Source organism: Conger conger, chromosome 13, assembly GCF_963514075.1.
Source record: "Conger conger chromosome 13, fConCon1.1, whole genome shotgun sequence".
Lineage (NCBI taxonomy): Eukaryota > Metazoa > Chordata > Actinopteri > Anguilliformes > Congridae > Conger > Conger conger.
Window position 1 is genome coordinate 43,516,481 of NC_083772.1, and position 15,512 is coordinate 43,531,992.

Genomic DNA, 15,512 nt, shown 5'->3' on the forward strand with positions numbered 1-15,512 from the left:
TTTCAAAAATAGAAATGTTAATAGTTTATTAGTTTACGAGGTCCAGTTGATGCTGAAAATGCGGCCAAAACAGAACATTTCAGATGCCGCACAGGAAGAGCATTTGCAAGAACTGGAGGGGGAAAGGGGACCACCCTTTGCCTTCAAAAGAGCATCAGTTCTTCTAGGTATACTTGTACACAGTTTTTGAAGGAACTCGGCAGGTAGGTTGTTCCAAACATGTTGACAAACTAGCCACAGTTCTTCTGTGGATGTAGGCAGCCTAAAATGCTTCTGTCTCTTCATGTAGTCCCAGACAGACTTGATGATGTTGAGATCAGGGCTCTGTGGGGGCCATACCATAACTTCCAGGACTCCTTGTTCTTCTTTACGCTGAAGATAGTTCTTAATGACATTGGCTGTATGTTTGGGGTCGTTGTCCTGCTGCAGAATAGATTTGGGGCCAATCAGATGCCTCTCTGATGGTATTGCATGATGGATAGGTATCTGCCTGTACTTCTCAGCATTGAGGAGACCATTAATTCTGACCAAGTCCCCAACTCCATTTGCAGAAATGCAGCCCCAAACTTGCAAGGACCCTCCACCATGCTTCACTGTTGCCTGCAGACACTCATTCTTGTACCGCTCTCCAGCCCTTCGGCAAACTTCCTTCTGCTACAGCCAAATATTTCACATTTTGACTCATCAGTCCAGAGAACCTGCTGCCATTTTTCCGCACCTCAGTTCCTGTGTTTTCCTGCATAGTTGAGTCGCTTGGCCTTGTTTCCACGTCAGAGGTATGACTTTTTGGCTGCAATTCTTCCATGAAGACCACTTCTGACCAGACTTCTCCGCACAGTAGATGGGTGCACCTGGATCCCACTGGTTTCTGCCATTTCTGAGCTGATGGCACTGCTGGACATCTTCCAATTGCGAACTGAAGTAAGCATGACGTGTCTTTCATCTGCTGCATTAAGTTTCCTTGGCCGACCACTGCGTCTACGGTCCTCAACATTGCCCGTTTCTTTGTGCTTCTTCAACAGAACTTGGACAGCACATCTGGAAACCCCTGTCTGCCTTGAAATTGCTGCCTGGGAGAGACCTTGCTGATGCAATATAACTACCTTGTGTCTTGCTGCTGTGCTCAGTCTTGCCATGGTGTATGACGTCTGACATTAAACTGTCTTCAGCAACCTCACCTAGGAAGCAGAGTTTGGCTGTTCCTCACCCAGTTTTAACCCTCCTAGACAGGTGTTTCTGTTTCAGTTAATGATTGTTTTTCAACCTACATATTAAATTGATGATCATTAGCTCCTGTTTGGTATAATTTGTTAATCACACACCTGACTATATGCCTACAAAATCCCTACAAAAGTACCTAGAAGAGTTGATGCTGGTTTGAAGACAAAGGGTGGTCACACGAAATATTGATTTGATTGAGATTTTTCTTCTGTTCACTCACTTTGCATTTTGTTAATTGATAAAAATAAACTATTAACATTTCTATTTTTGAAAGCATACTTTACAGCATTTTTTCACACCTGCCTAAGACTTTTGCACAGAACTGTATACTGTATTTAGTGTCCAATAAACAACATTATGACACATTTTTTATGACTCATGTTTGTAAAAATGTCAGTAAGGCTGAGAACCTTAAATTCTAATGGTTAGATACATTTAAAATACATTAATCATATTTTCACATAATTTAACTGATTGTCAAACCGTGTTTCAGAATAAAATGATTAAGAATTAATTTATTGCAAAGTGGAAGACTAAATTAACAATGAAGGCATCTCACCTGTGCAGGAGCTGCCCTGGAGCCTGTACCCAGAGGAACACACACACCTGTAGCTGCCGGGGGTATTCTCACAGCGCCCGTTCGTACAGAGGGTGGGGGTCTGCTGGCATTCATCGATGTCTGAGGAAGTAGATGATAAGGCTGATGGGTATTGCACCTCTGTACACTTCTGTACTATCACTGGGATGTGTGCATGTTTTAGTTGAGTAAAATAATTAAATTATCCATATTCAGACAATATTAATTTCACTCAGTGGGTGATCTGAGTGTAGTTCATCCAAAGAGGAAGACCAGAGAGTGATAATACAAATGATCACACCATTCATATAATGGACTACATACAGTATTTTTTCGTCATATAGTTATAGTTTTGTCATTTTTGTTATAGCTTTGCCAAGTGCACTGTTCCCAATGGTGCACCCTAAATCAAACGCTGACTGCTGTGAAATATATCTATCATTATATTTTACAAAGGTTCACACATTGTATTGCAGTGTAGGAAGGAGCTCTCTGTTTACTTATTTTCATCTACATGAACCAATATCACATGAAATAAATACTTGAATAGTACTTGGTTTCTGATTTATCTTCATTGTGTTAAGTGTATAATCATCACTGCACACTACTGTATCTATCATTATATTTTACAAAAGTTCACACACATTAAACACATCATATTGCAGTGTATTCCATTGCTGTTAGGGAAGTGTCTTACCTGTGCAGGTGTTGGCCTGGAGCCTGTATCCAGGGGAACACACACACCTGAAGCTGCCCAGGGTGTTCTCACAGCGCCCGTTTGTACAGGGGCTGGGAGTCTGGCGACACTCGTCCACGTCTGCAGAAGGGCAGGGAAGAAGCAGTCTGCCGTTACAATATTCACAGATGGAATTCACTGAGTATTAACAAAATGTTTAGCTAAATTCAGCACAGAGGAGACCAAAGAAGTGCGCTCAAGTGTTACTACAGACATCCAGGCGCACCAGACTCACCAGCGCATTTATCGCTGAGCAGGCTGAAGCCAGCTCGACAGGCCACACACCTGTATGACCCAGGAGAGTTCACACACTCCTGCCCAGGGCACTGCAGTGGGTCCTCACACTCATTAATGTCTGAAACAAGAGAGATAATCTCAGCAGATACACTGGGAGACAGTCCACACCAAGTCATTTCTGTTTCGCTGGGTCTGAAATCAAACCCTACACACTGCACACTATCCATGTATATTGTCATTTGGCGTACATAAGGTGGCTTTAGTATACCAGCAAAAGTAAGATGTATTTTCGGACACACTACATTGTGATAAAATGCAGACACTTTATAAACATAGTGCGCATTGATGATTGAAAACAGAAAAAAAGATTTAAAATGTAAATAAATGCATTGATTTAAACTATGTTCCTCTAAGCAAAGTTAAAAGTAGTACTTGCATTCAAATTGTTCAACTATTTCAGTGCTTTGGTTTGAACACCGCCCTTCTGTTTGCCTGGGTCGTGAACTAGCGCAATACACTGTGGGATACTTGTGCCAGAATAGTGTCCAGTGTTCACATACTTTGATATTTCACCAACTGTAGACTGTCATCTGGGTAGCTTTAGCACACTCTTTTATACAGTTATGGTTTCAGACATACCAATACTATTTTGACATCCTAAATAGTAAGATAGTATGCGATTTCAGACACAGCCTTTGTTTGTATATTCAGCATAATGCTGATGTGTATTGTACCCCTGCACACTTCTATACTAGCACTTGGATGAGTGCACTCTTCCTCTGTTCATTCACAGAGGAAGAGTGGGAGTGGGCACACTAAATGGAACAGGTACAATAGAAACATACAAAGTAATAGTATATTATCAAAATATTACCACTTGGCAAAATGAGCATGAATTTACAAATGATCACACCTTTCCTATAATGGAGTACATACAGTATTTTTTAATAATGCTGTGAAATATATCCATCTGCTGTGGAATATATCCATCATTATATTTTACAAAAGTTCACATAAACACATCATATTGCAGTGTATTCCATTACTGTTAGGGAAGTGCCTTACCTGTGCAGGAGCTGCCCTGGAGCCTGTATCCAGAGGAACACACACACCTGTAGCTGCCCAGGGTGTTCTCACAGCGCCCGTTTGTACAGGGGCTGGGAGTCTGGCGACACTCGTCCACGTCTGCAGAAGGGCAGGGAAGAAGCAGTCTGCTGTTACAATATTCAACACAAAAGCTACATTTAAAGTGAGAGATAATGTCATAATGGTTGGCAAAAGCTGAAAAAGACAGGAAATTCAACCCAAAAACAACATTTTAAAGAAGAGATAATGATTGGCAAAAGCCGAAAAAGACAGGAAATTCACAGAAGCGCCAAGAACATTATCTTGACCTATGCACTGACAAGGCTTCCAACACACAATGCATTAATACCTGCTATGGGTACTGTAACTATGGTGGTCTACTTCAAACAACATGTACCACTGGGCAGGCCGCTGAGGATTCAATCAAATATTATCTTTGAATCAACAAACAAATAGATTATTTATTTAGTTTAGATTATTTTCAGCTACCGTTTGGCTTGTGCCATTGCAAGTGGAAGTTTGTTTTAAACCAACTAGTTAGCTAGGTCACTAAGCAAGCGCAAAAAGAGAAGAGATGAAAGAGATGCATTTGCTTTACTTTCTATAACTTAATACCCAGGACCATGTAAATATTATGATACTAATTACAACACATGCTAGATACCGAAAGCTGATTGGCTTAGAAACACATTCAGATATTTACACAGTCTGTATATGTGTGTGTGTGTGTGTGAGTGTGTGTGTGGAAGCAATTATTTCCACAGGGTCAGCCGCAGTTGCTGTAGCTTCTCAAATCAGCACCTTTTAATACGACAAAGTTATCCTCAAATAGCTGCTTGCTTGGAATGCAAGATATATTTGAATCTGCATTTTTTATTTTTCCCCTGCTTATATCATGCAGAATACTGCATTAGTGTGACCACTAATATAAAGATGCCTGTAATAAGTAAATATAGTGTGTTACATACACCAATCAACCACAACATGAAACCTACCTGCGCTTAAACCAGTTTTTTCATGATTAAAAACACTTTAAACTGTATAAACTTGTCTATAAACACTTAATATTTAATTATATGATATGTGTACTAATATAAGCAGATAATCGTAAGTGAATTGCATTCAAAAGTCCAATTTTTAAATGAAAATGGAAATCTTGTAAGCTCATTGGGCCCTCATTGGGCACATTGGGTGCATTGTTTCATTATTTAAATATGTTGGTACGTAGTGGTGTTCATGAGCACATCTTAACAGGTGCTCCAGGACATGTAGAACGTTAAAAAAATAAAGGCCACCTGCCATATTTAAAAATGCATCCATCTAATCCTACATCAGTTTCACCCTTCTTCCCTCCATTGGAATTATATGGCACTGCATGTGGTGAAACCTATGTAGGGTTGGGTGAGCATATTAACGAAGATAAAAACAAGAAAGTAAGACTTTTTTTCATTGTGATTGAGGGTCTGTTATTTTTTCATTTACTAATAGTTATGGTTAGGCTTTGGGGAGCTCCATCACAAGATCATTTAAATAGCTGCTGACTACACAGGTTAGCTCAATATATGTTTGCTAGCTAGCCACGTGACCAACCAACCATAGGTGACAAATTTTGGCTAACTCTGCTGTTCAAATTAGCTAACGTTACAGCATGATCAAAGACAGTTACTAGCTAGCTCTGCCTATATTGCTAGCTATGATAGCTATCCATATCATTAATGAAGTGGCGGGCAGTGAAAGAGAATGAACAGAGAAGATATCATGCCTCATGCCAAGATGTGCTAGCTGTTGATAGCTGCAAATCTGGAGGTAATGTTACATTAAGGCAATGTCGTTTTGTAAGCTTGGCGGTGACAACTATTCTGCTGTTGTTGGTTGAATGTATATGCTTTTCAGGACAATAACATAGCTAGCTGTCCCATTTTTCGAAGTGTAGGAACGAAACAGATAACCTCTGCCCTCCTCCACTGGCCCAGCATAGTGTACAACGATGAAGCTTTCAGCGGTAGTCTTTTCACATTTCTGGGTGACTTCATCATGCTCACACCCAGCAGAGCCGTTAAGTTCTTCACTAGAGTGACATTGCTTCCGTTCCGCCATTTTGGCTCCATATGGCTCTGGCAATATGTAATCCGTATGTTCCGTGAGGCGCATGGCTTGCAGTTGCGCCTTACATTATAGAGTCTCTGGCTAACAGACATAATATTTTCACTCATCTTTTTAATAAAAACTACCAAATGGATTTTTTTGAGATTTTCTGGATTAATTGGAATAGCGCATCTGCCTATCAATTTTTTAATAGACATAATTTTTTATATATATTGGTCCCAGAACAGCAAAACGGTGAGGCTGGCGATTTTCGTGTTTTGCATGCAAGTGTGGTTCAGACATTATCTAACAGAGGCATGACCGTGCCTCTTTTAATTCACGGATGAAATTCACTAAGTGTTAAAAATGTAAACAAAATGTTTAGCTAAATTCAGCGCAGAGAAGAAGAAGGGCGCTCAAGTGTTACTACAGACATCCAGGCGCACCAGACTCACCAGCGCATTTATCGTTGAGCAGGCTGAAGCCAGCTCGACAGGCCACACACCTGTATGACCCAGGAGAGTTCACACACTCCTGCCCAGCGCACTGCAGTGGGTCCTCACACTCATTAATGTCTGAAACAAGAGAGATAATCTCATCAGATACACTGGGAGACTGTACAGTGGCTTGTACTGTATATGACAGCAGTGGGTGATCTGAGTGTAGGTTATTCACAGAGGAAGAGTGTGAGTGGGCACACTAATTGGAACAGGTACATTAAAAACATACAGAAAAATAGTATATTATCAAAAATATTGCCACTTGGCAAAATAAGGGTGAATATACAAAATATTACACCAGTACATGCAGGACTTTTTTATTGTAATTTTTACACTGTTCCCAAAGCTGCAGCCCAGATCAAACGCTGACTGCTGTGAAATAAAGAGTAGTGTGCCGTGGTGATTATACACCACCACGTTTGTCTAAAAGGGGTCCTAATATATTACTTCTATAAAAATTGGTGAAAATGTATTGAACAATACTATTGTAGGCAATGACAAAAAAAAAAAAAACATTCCCACAATTACAATTAGATTGGGGTAAAAGTATGGCTAATAAACAGAAACACTGAAAAAATAATTATTTTAGAAAAAATGAAAGGTGTCACAATTTTTTCTTTTTACTTTTGCATAGCATGAATGTATGTTTGAAGTCTCATTCCATGATTGTTGATGATAAACAATTTGTTTAAACTGGTTTGAAGCAATATTATTCAGCAAAATTACTTCTGATGGTCAGTTGTTCCAGTATTTAAGGTAACATGAACTTTGAGCAGTGTCACAGTGTTAAGCATGATGGCATGACGGAAGGAGCTCTCTGTTTACTTATTTTCATCTACATGAACCAATATCACATGAAATAAATACTTGAATTGTACTTGGATTGTTCATTGTGATAAATGTGTAATCGTCACTGCACACTACTGTATCTATCATTATATTTTACAAAAGTTCACATACATTAAACACATCATATTGCAGTGTATTCCATTACTGTTAGGGAAGTGTCTTACCTGTGCAGGTGTTGGCCTGGAGCCTGTACCCAGGGGAACACACACACCTGTAGCTGCCCAGGGTGTTCTCACAGCGCCCGTTTGTACAGGGGCTGGGAGTCTGGCGACACTCGTCCACGTCTGCAGAAGGGCAGGGAAGAAGCAGTCTGCCGTTACAATATTCACAGATGGAATTCACTGAGTATTAACAAAATGTTTAGCTAAATTCAGCACAGAGGAGACCAAAGAAGTGCGCTCAAGTGTTACTACAGACATCCAGGCGCACCAGACTCACCAGCGCATTTATCGTTGAGCAGGCTGAAGCCAGCTCGACAGGCGACACACCTGTATGACCCAGGAGAGTTCACACACTCCTGCCCAGCGCACTGCAGTGGGTCCTCACACTCATTAATGTCTGAAACAAGAGAGAGAAATATCAGCAGATACACTGGGAGACTGCACATGCACATGCTGTCATACTGTATATGACAGCAGATATCCCATCCATTCAGTTATGCCTTGTGGGTCATGTTCATATTATCTGTACGACACAGAGAGTTTGTTTTATTGCAACCCATTTTCAGTACATTGCGCCTTCCCTTTGCAAGGACAAAATTGCGAATTCATATTCAATAGTACTTTATGTGAGTAGAGACCACATTGGTGCTTCAGATCCTTGATCTGCACAGATGGTTAATTCAAACATTAAATGTTTGACCGATTCAAGTCTGGAGACTGAGATGGCCATTGTAACACAGAACTTTTACAGTCAGTTTAGCATTTGTTTCTTCATTTTGAAGTATGCTTGGGATAATCTTCTAACGGACAAATTAATTTGCAGGCAACAAATGAACAAGAGCCTAAACAACAGCCCCAAGATACAACACAACCACATTACCTCAACGCTCCATATTTCACTGTAGGCATGACATACTTTTCAACATGAGTGGCCTTGTACTGATGCCAAACCCATCACTGGCGTGCCTGGCCAAAATGCTCAACTTTACTGTCAACAGACTAGAGCATCAAGTTTTAATAAATAAAGTTCAACCATGGAACTTTGTGACTGTAGTGCTGAGGCGAAGCTATATGTGAAATCAGAGAACCATATAAACATGCAGTTGAAGCAAACCTGTCTTTTGATTTATAACATTACTACTACTATTTAGAGGAGGCTATTCTTCCTACTGTGTCCACACAGAGTCCACCTGTAAAGAAATATCTAGATATAACTAGCTTGCTGAGTCTATGTAAATCATTTTAGAAAAGCTTTTTTGAAAGGTAGGTTCTAACTGCCAGTTCAACTGTTCTCAATAAGAGAAGCGTGACAGTCTCTGTGTGTTTATTGAAAATGCTATGGTTTCGTTATGCAGGCAAACAAATGCTGTGTTGTTTTGTGCAAGCCTAACAAACTATACACCATTGGAAACATAATTTCAATAGCTGAAATGCTTTTCATTCTTCACTTCAATAATGTGCCCATAAGCTGTTCCTTGCTGGACAGAAGTTATACTGTAGTTGATTGCGCATGGATGGGGAGTAGCCTATACTTAGCAACTGCATTACGGTTACTGGTAAGAGAAGCTTGTACATGATCTCATAGTGTTCATAGTGTGCCTATACATGTAATAGCATTTCTATGTACAAGTACTTTTGTAGAAGTATGCAACAGCAGAACGGACAACAATGATAATTTCTCCAGAGAAATTCTAAGTAAACAACATTCTCATCAACGTTTCTCCAAGTTGGCAAGTTTTTAGAATTAGAAACTATTATGCATTTGGTTCGCTGGACCCTTGCCGTGAAAAGTACACTGACATTACCACATTTCTTGTAGTGTGTGGATTTCCAAAGTGCAGAGAAGGTGAGGTCCCCGCAAGTCTGTTTTCCCACCCAGATGTTACAAAATAAGGTACTGTTGTTGCTATGGCATCTTAAATTATGTCACACAGATGGAACCGTGAGTTTCAACGGTCTCAAACGGTATATCCTGTTAGTGACTGAAAATCGCACTGTGAAAAAAGGAGTGACTGTAACAAAAACCACACTGCCCTAAAAATAAACATGTCTTTAGACACATACACCATCGCTCATCTAAAGTAAATCTAAAGTACAAGCATTCTCATATTAAACTTCTACCACTACTCACTGAAACAGCTTCCTTTTTGAGATTATTTAGAAGAAGCAGTCTCACCTGTGCAGGAGCTGCCCTGGAGCCTGTACCCAGGGGAACACACACACCTGTAGCTGCCCAGGGTGTTCTCACAGCGCCCGTTCGTACAGGGGCTGGGGGTCTGGCGACATTCATCTGTGTCTGAAAGAACAACAACAAATCCCCAAAAATGCAGCTTCATCAGTTTTAGTACTAGTTTCTGATAACACTGGAAGCACAATTTAGACAGAAGGTATTCAAAAGCATTTGCATTCATCCACCCAGTTGTCAAACAATCCATGATTAAAAAGGTAAATAAAATCTTATAAAATCTTCTGACAATGGGTATCCACTACACCCTACAGTGGGTCTGAATCACCATAAATTTATGATTTATAACCTGGGTATAGATCTCCATAAAATTGTGATTTATAACCACACAGTGGGTATATATCTCCATAAAACTTTGTAACCACACAGTGAATACAGTAGGCCACCTATTTTAAAACACATGTGCCTATCCTTGTTGTTTATTGAAAGAATGATGGGTAATGATTATCCTTTTGGATCCTTCACATTCACCCTCAGGATTGGGATTGGCCATAATCAATGATGATACAGCAGGCTCCAGAATTATTGACACCCTTACACTGCTTTACACATGTTGGAAAATAAAGCTTATGCTAGTTTACAGCATTTTCTGGGCATATTTATCAAGGGTGCCAATAATTTTGGCTCCCACTGTACGTGCATGTGTATTTTAAAATAGGGGTGGCAGTTTAGTTACTGTGTGGTTAGAAAATATAATTTTATGGACATCCAGACCTACGGTGTGAAGTAGTGAGCACCCACTATCAGCATATGAACGGTGGATTTAGTAACACATTTTTACCATTTCAGAGGTGGATTTTTGGACAACAGGGTATAGAATCGGTCTCTGTGAGACTTACCTGAGCATTTATCATTGAGCAAGCTGAATCCTGGCCGACAGGTAAGACACCTATATGACCCAGGAGAGTTCACACACTCCTGCCCAGGGCACTGCAGTGGGTCCACACACTCATTAATGTCTGAAACAAGAGAGAGAAATATCAGTAGATACTCTGGGAGACTGCAGAGTGGCTCAGTATATGACCAAGAAGAGGAATGGGCCAAAAGATTCATTAACACAGCAATGGTGGCCACCCGAGATTACTGTGTCACACAACTCAAATCATCTAATCATCATCATCCAACCAGTTGTCTTGAGGCCAGTGTATAGTCCAGCGACAGCAACAAACAACATGCAATGGATGGTTTGTACCCTGGACAATTGGAATGCGTTTAGACTATTTTGCTATAAGGACAACAACCACTATCTACGTTGGCTGACAATATAACATTAATTAACATTCTGCGATTTCAGACTCTTTAGTCTTTATGGTCAGGGCTGGAATTCCTTCTTTCTCAGTGACTGCTGTCAACACGGCTACCATCCCGGCTAATGTACATACTGTGATAGCCTCTGACAAGTAATGTTTGTGAAACTACTACCTTAAAAGAACGGGCTTACCTGTGCAGGTGTTGGCCTGTAGCCTGTACCCAGTGGAACACACACACCTGTAGCTGCCCAGGGTGTTCTCACAGCGCCCGTTCGTGCAGAGGCTGGGGGTCTGCTGGCATTCATCGATGTCTGCAGAGAAGGGTAAGAGAGAGAACCTGCTGTGACAAAAACCAAGAGGGACCTCCAGTGCTATGGGAATAGGCCGCTGAAGCGTGCACTACCTGAGCACTTCCTGTTGAGAAGCCGGAAGCCAGGCTTGCAGGAGACACACCTGTAAGAGCCCTGGGAGTTCACACACTCCTGCCCAGGGCACTGCAAGTGGTCCTCACACTCATTAATGTCTGAAACAGGAACATATCACGTTTAGGAAATGGGCTTATCCTGAGTTCACTGTACCCGCGTGTCACTGGTATGTTGGGCGTTGGTGAGAAATGAAAAAGCGTGTAGAGTCTTACCTGCACAGGTGCCACCCTGTAGTTTGTACCCTGTGGGGCACACACACCTGTAGCTGCCAGGGGTGTTTTCACAGCGCCCGCTGGCACAGGGGTTGGGGGTCTTGCGACACTCATCGATGTCTGAGGAAAAAGACGACCGTGACATCCAGCTTCACGAAAGCTTCACATTTCGGAAAAAACATGGCTTAATCCTGTGTAGTCTCTGTGTAGGCAGAGGAGATTTCATACAGCAGTACCACATTGCTTATGAATCAGAATGGACTTGAACTGGAATGGATCCGTCAATCTCAATGCTGCTGATGCCTTCAGGAAGAAACGAGGGGCTACAGGCAGGTGAACTAGATAAACATTGGAAGCCTGGCTTCTACTGGTTTTTTGTAAGTTGCTTTCATTCACAAGACAATTTAGGCCATCGAAGCAAGCTACTGTATGTGAACTCGTAAGCCATTAAAGAACTTATATGGACCTCTGTGGGCCTCTAGGACTGGAGTCTGCGAACCCTGAGGTGGGGAGGGTATCGCTGAACTTGACAAACCCACCTGAAGAACAGACCTTTTTTTTTGCTTTCGACTCACCTGAGCATTTGCCGTTGAGCAGGGCGAAACCCGTCCGACAGGCGACACAGCGGTAAGAGCCCGGAACGTTCACGCACTCCTGACCAGGGCACTGCGAGGGCCGCTCGCACTCGTTAACGTCTGAGACGGGAGAGAGGAGCCGCGTGAGACGCAGTACCGCTCAGCGGCTCGTACAGGACCCGCGCGCACAGCGTTCACACGCGGGCACACAGGGTGTCGAAACTCCCCAGCCTGAGGAATCCGCCTTTCACAGCTGTTTAACATCTGGAATAACAGGCGCTTTGACATATTTCCCAATCAATTACTCCAATCAAGCAAAAAGGGTCTGGCGTAACAATGAAAATCAGACACATCTGCGTATCTCTGGTCATGGCTGCATGGAAATGTTGTGTATTTTACAGGGGGTTAGTTACACCCGTGACTAATTGTGCTGACTAATCATCCCCTTTTCACTTCGTCTGTCACTTTCACAAAACATCAGTGAACCGAAGCCAGCTTTAACTGACCTGCGTCTGCAATCTGCTTCCCATCAACATATGTTTGGCAGAAGAGCTACCCCAGACAATTATCAGAAGAATTAATGCTGAAACACCTTTACAGTCAACTTAACTTGTAGCCTAAAATGACATTATGCTTGTTTATTTATTATAAACAATGGTTTTAACTGTGGTCAGATGGCTGATTATTCTTTATAAAAAGGATGGCTCTGTTCCTGTTTGCTGTATTTGTTATCCAGCCTTCCTATCAGTGCCAATAGTAATGTCTTTGTTTTCGCCTTAAAATCAGGACCAAACCCCGGCTGTAAATAGTCAACAAAAAACAGCATATTATCAGCCAACGAGGATCTATGGATGAATACATTTTATGAAAGCAATAAGGAACTTGACCTTGCCTACAATTTTGTATATCCTGAATATCATTATAACTTTGCTAATACTCCACTCTGGAAGTGGAATAAAAGTAGTGTTATCTGGTAGCACTACATTGGAAACACTTTGACAGGTTGGCCCACTAACCACACAAACCATCAGTATTCTGTGACTTTTAAACTTTGAATGTGCTATTTTAAATGACATATCAAATGTATTCTAAAATGGAAGACAACATGGGGAGACATGGCTCAGGCAGTAAGAGCAGTCGTCTGGCAGTCGGAAGGTTGCTGGTTCGATCCCCCGCCCGGGCTGTATCGAAGTGTCCCTGAGCAAGACACCTAACCCCCCATTTGCTCCTGATGAACTGGTCGGTGCCTTGCATGGCAGCCAATCGCCGTCGGTGTGTGTGTGTGTGTATGAATGGGTGGATGAGAAGCATCAATTGTACAGCGCTATATAAATTCCAACCATTTACATATAGTATGCTGCTTCACCCCAAGGCAAACATTGAAATATACAGTATTTGTATCAATATATTTTGAGACCTACAGTGCACAAAATATCATCATTGTTTAGTGTCTTCTAAACAAAAAACAGAAAAAGAAAATTTACATAAAGCACATTTTGGAGAATAACAGCACAGGAGAACAAGAAAAAGACATCAATTTTAACCACTTCGAGGTAAGCACTGAGTCTCACCTGTGCAGGAGGTGCCCTGGAGCCTGTACCCAGAGGAACACACACACCTGTAGCTGCCCAGGGTGTTCTCACAGCGGCCGTTCGTACAGAGGGTGGGGGTCAGGCGACACTCGTCTATATCTGCACAAACAAAAGGGAGTATTTCAGGGCAAACGATCGATGTGTCGCGGGGCGAACGCGCTCTGAGGGGTTGCGAGCGCAGTTACCGAGACACTGGGTCTGCTGCGGGTTGGTTCGGAAGCCGGCCGGACAGATGCAGCGGAAGCTTCCGGGCGTGTTCTGGCACTGGCCGGCGGAGCAGATCCGGGGGGAGTGGACGCACTCGTTCACATCTGCAGAGGAGGGGGGGGGGGGGGGGGGGGGGAAGCACACACAACCGTCTCAGAGTACATTACACAGACTACTCTTCAGCTCGGGATTGAGCCAGGTGGTCTGAGCAGAGAGAACCGTAGGGAAGACAGACTGGAGGGCAGATGCTGACCAGGGCCCCTGTATATGTGCCTTCTTTCGCCAAAATTAGAGGCTGCCTGCAGGCCTACACAAGCACAAGCTGAGGAGGAAGATCCGCTAGCCAGACCGGGGCCCCGATCCAGTAAAACTATCACAAATTCATCAAAGAGGATGCCTGTGGATTAGCATGAACAAGCTATGGTAAAAATGACTGGGGCCGGCGCAGTCTCTGTGAGTGTGTGAGTGTGGGTTTGTGTGTGTGTGAGTGTGGGTTTGTGTGTGTGTGAGTGTGGGTTTGTGTGTGTGTGAGTGTGGGTTTGTGTGTGTGTGAGTGTGGGTTTGTGAGTGTGTGAGTGTGGGTTTGTGTGTGTGTGAGTGTGGGTTTGTGTGTGTGTGAGTGTGGGTTTGTGAGTGTGTGAGTGTGGGTTTGTGAGTGTGTGAGTGTGGGTTTGTGTGTGTGTGAGTGTGGGTTTGTGTGTGTGTGAGTGTGGGTTTGTGTGTGTGTGAGTGTGGGTTTGTGAGTGTGTGAGTGTGGGTTTGTGAGTGTGTGAGTGTGGGTTTGTGTGTGTGTGAGTGTGGGTTTGCGTGTGTCTGAGTGTGGGTTTGCGTGTGTGTGAGTGTGGGTTTGTGAGTGTGTGAGTGTGGGTTTGTGAGTGTGTGAGTGTGTGTGTGTGTGAGTGTATTTGTGCGTGTGTGAGTGTGTGTGTGTGTGTGTGAGTGTATTTGTGCGTGTGTGAGTGTGCAAGTGAGCAGATATTGGGGATAGCTGTGGAAGTACTTGTATGCAGTATATGTGTGTACTTCAGTTGAGGGGGCAGTAGATGTATAATATGCCTTTGTTAACGTTGCAGTACTATAGGTGTGTATAGAATAAGGACTCCTAACCCAGATATGTTCACTGGGTTAGCCCAAAATAAGTCAAAACTGGGGCGCACAGAGCTCAAAAGATAAAATAAAAATGTTTGACAGCATCATCTTCCAAAACTGTACCGCTTCAACAACTGCATCTCAAGCGTGACCAGTTTTGGCCGCTTGCTTGAAACGCGCCTGGCATATGCAATGTGTGCACGTTGAGCAAGAGGAAGGGGGTGCGCTCTCGTTTGGGGAAGAACAGTACCTATGCAGCTGGTGCCATGGGGCCCGGGCCTGTATCCCGTGGGACAGGTGCATCTGTAGCTCCCCTCCGTGTTCTCGCACTGTCCCCCGCCGCAGGGCGGGGGGGTCCTCCTGCACTCGTCCGTGTCTGCGGAGACGGTCGGGAAAGGAGAGGGGGCAGTGGTCAGCGATGGGGATACCCCGTTCAGAGAAGGAGGGAGCGTCCACACGCAACCC

General features: G+C 42.9%; 1 protein-coding gene across 1 annotated transcript in view; it reads right to left on the reverse strand.

Moving 5' to 3' along the window:
* Window positions 1-15,512, reverse strand: part of LOC133107820 (latent-transforming growth factor beta-binding protein 4) — a 90,195-nt gene that overhangs the window by 23,761 nt on the left and 50,922 nt on the right. The window contains exons 11-20 of the mRNA XM_061217023.1: window positions 15,298-15,423; window positions 13,937-14,062; window positions 13,731-13,850; window positions 12,160-12,279; window positions 11,585-11,704; window positions 11,351-11,470; window positions 11,139-11,258; window positions 10,537-10,656; window positions 2,496-2,615; window positions 1,781-1,900 (exon numbers count right to left, since the gene is read on the reverse strand). Of these exons, the coding sequence (XP_061073007.1) occupies window positions 1,781-1,900; window positions 2,496-2,615; window positions 10,537-10,656; window positions 11,139-11,258; window positions 11,351-11,470; window positions 11,585-11,704; window positions 12,160-12,279; window positions 13,731-13,850; window positions 13,937-14,062; window positions 15,298-15,423 (1,212 nt within the window). The remainder of the gene's footprint in view (window positions 1-1,780; window positions 1,901-2,495; window positions 2,616-10,536; window positions 10,657-11,138; window positions 11,259-11,350; window positions 11,471-11,584; window positions 11,705-12,159; window positions 12,280-13,730; window positions 13,851-13,936; window positions 14,063-15,297; window positions 15,424-15,512) is intronic.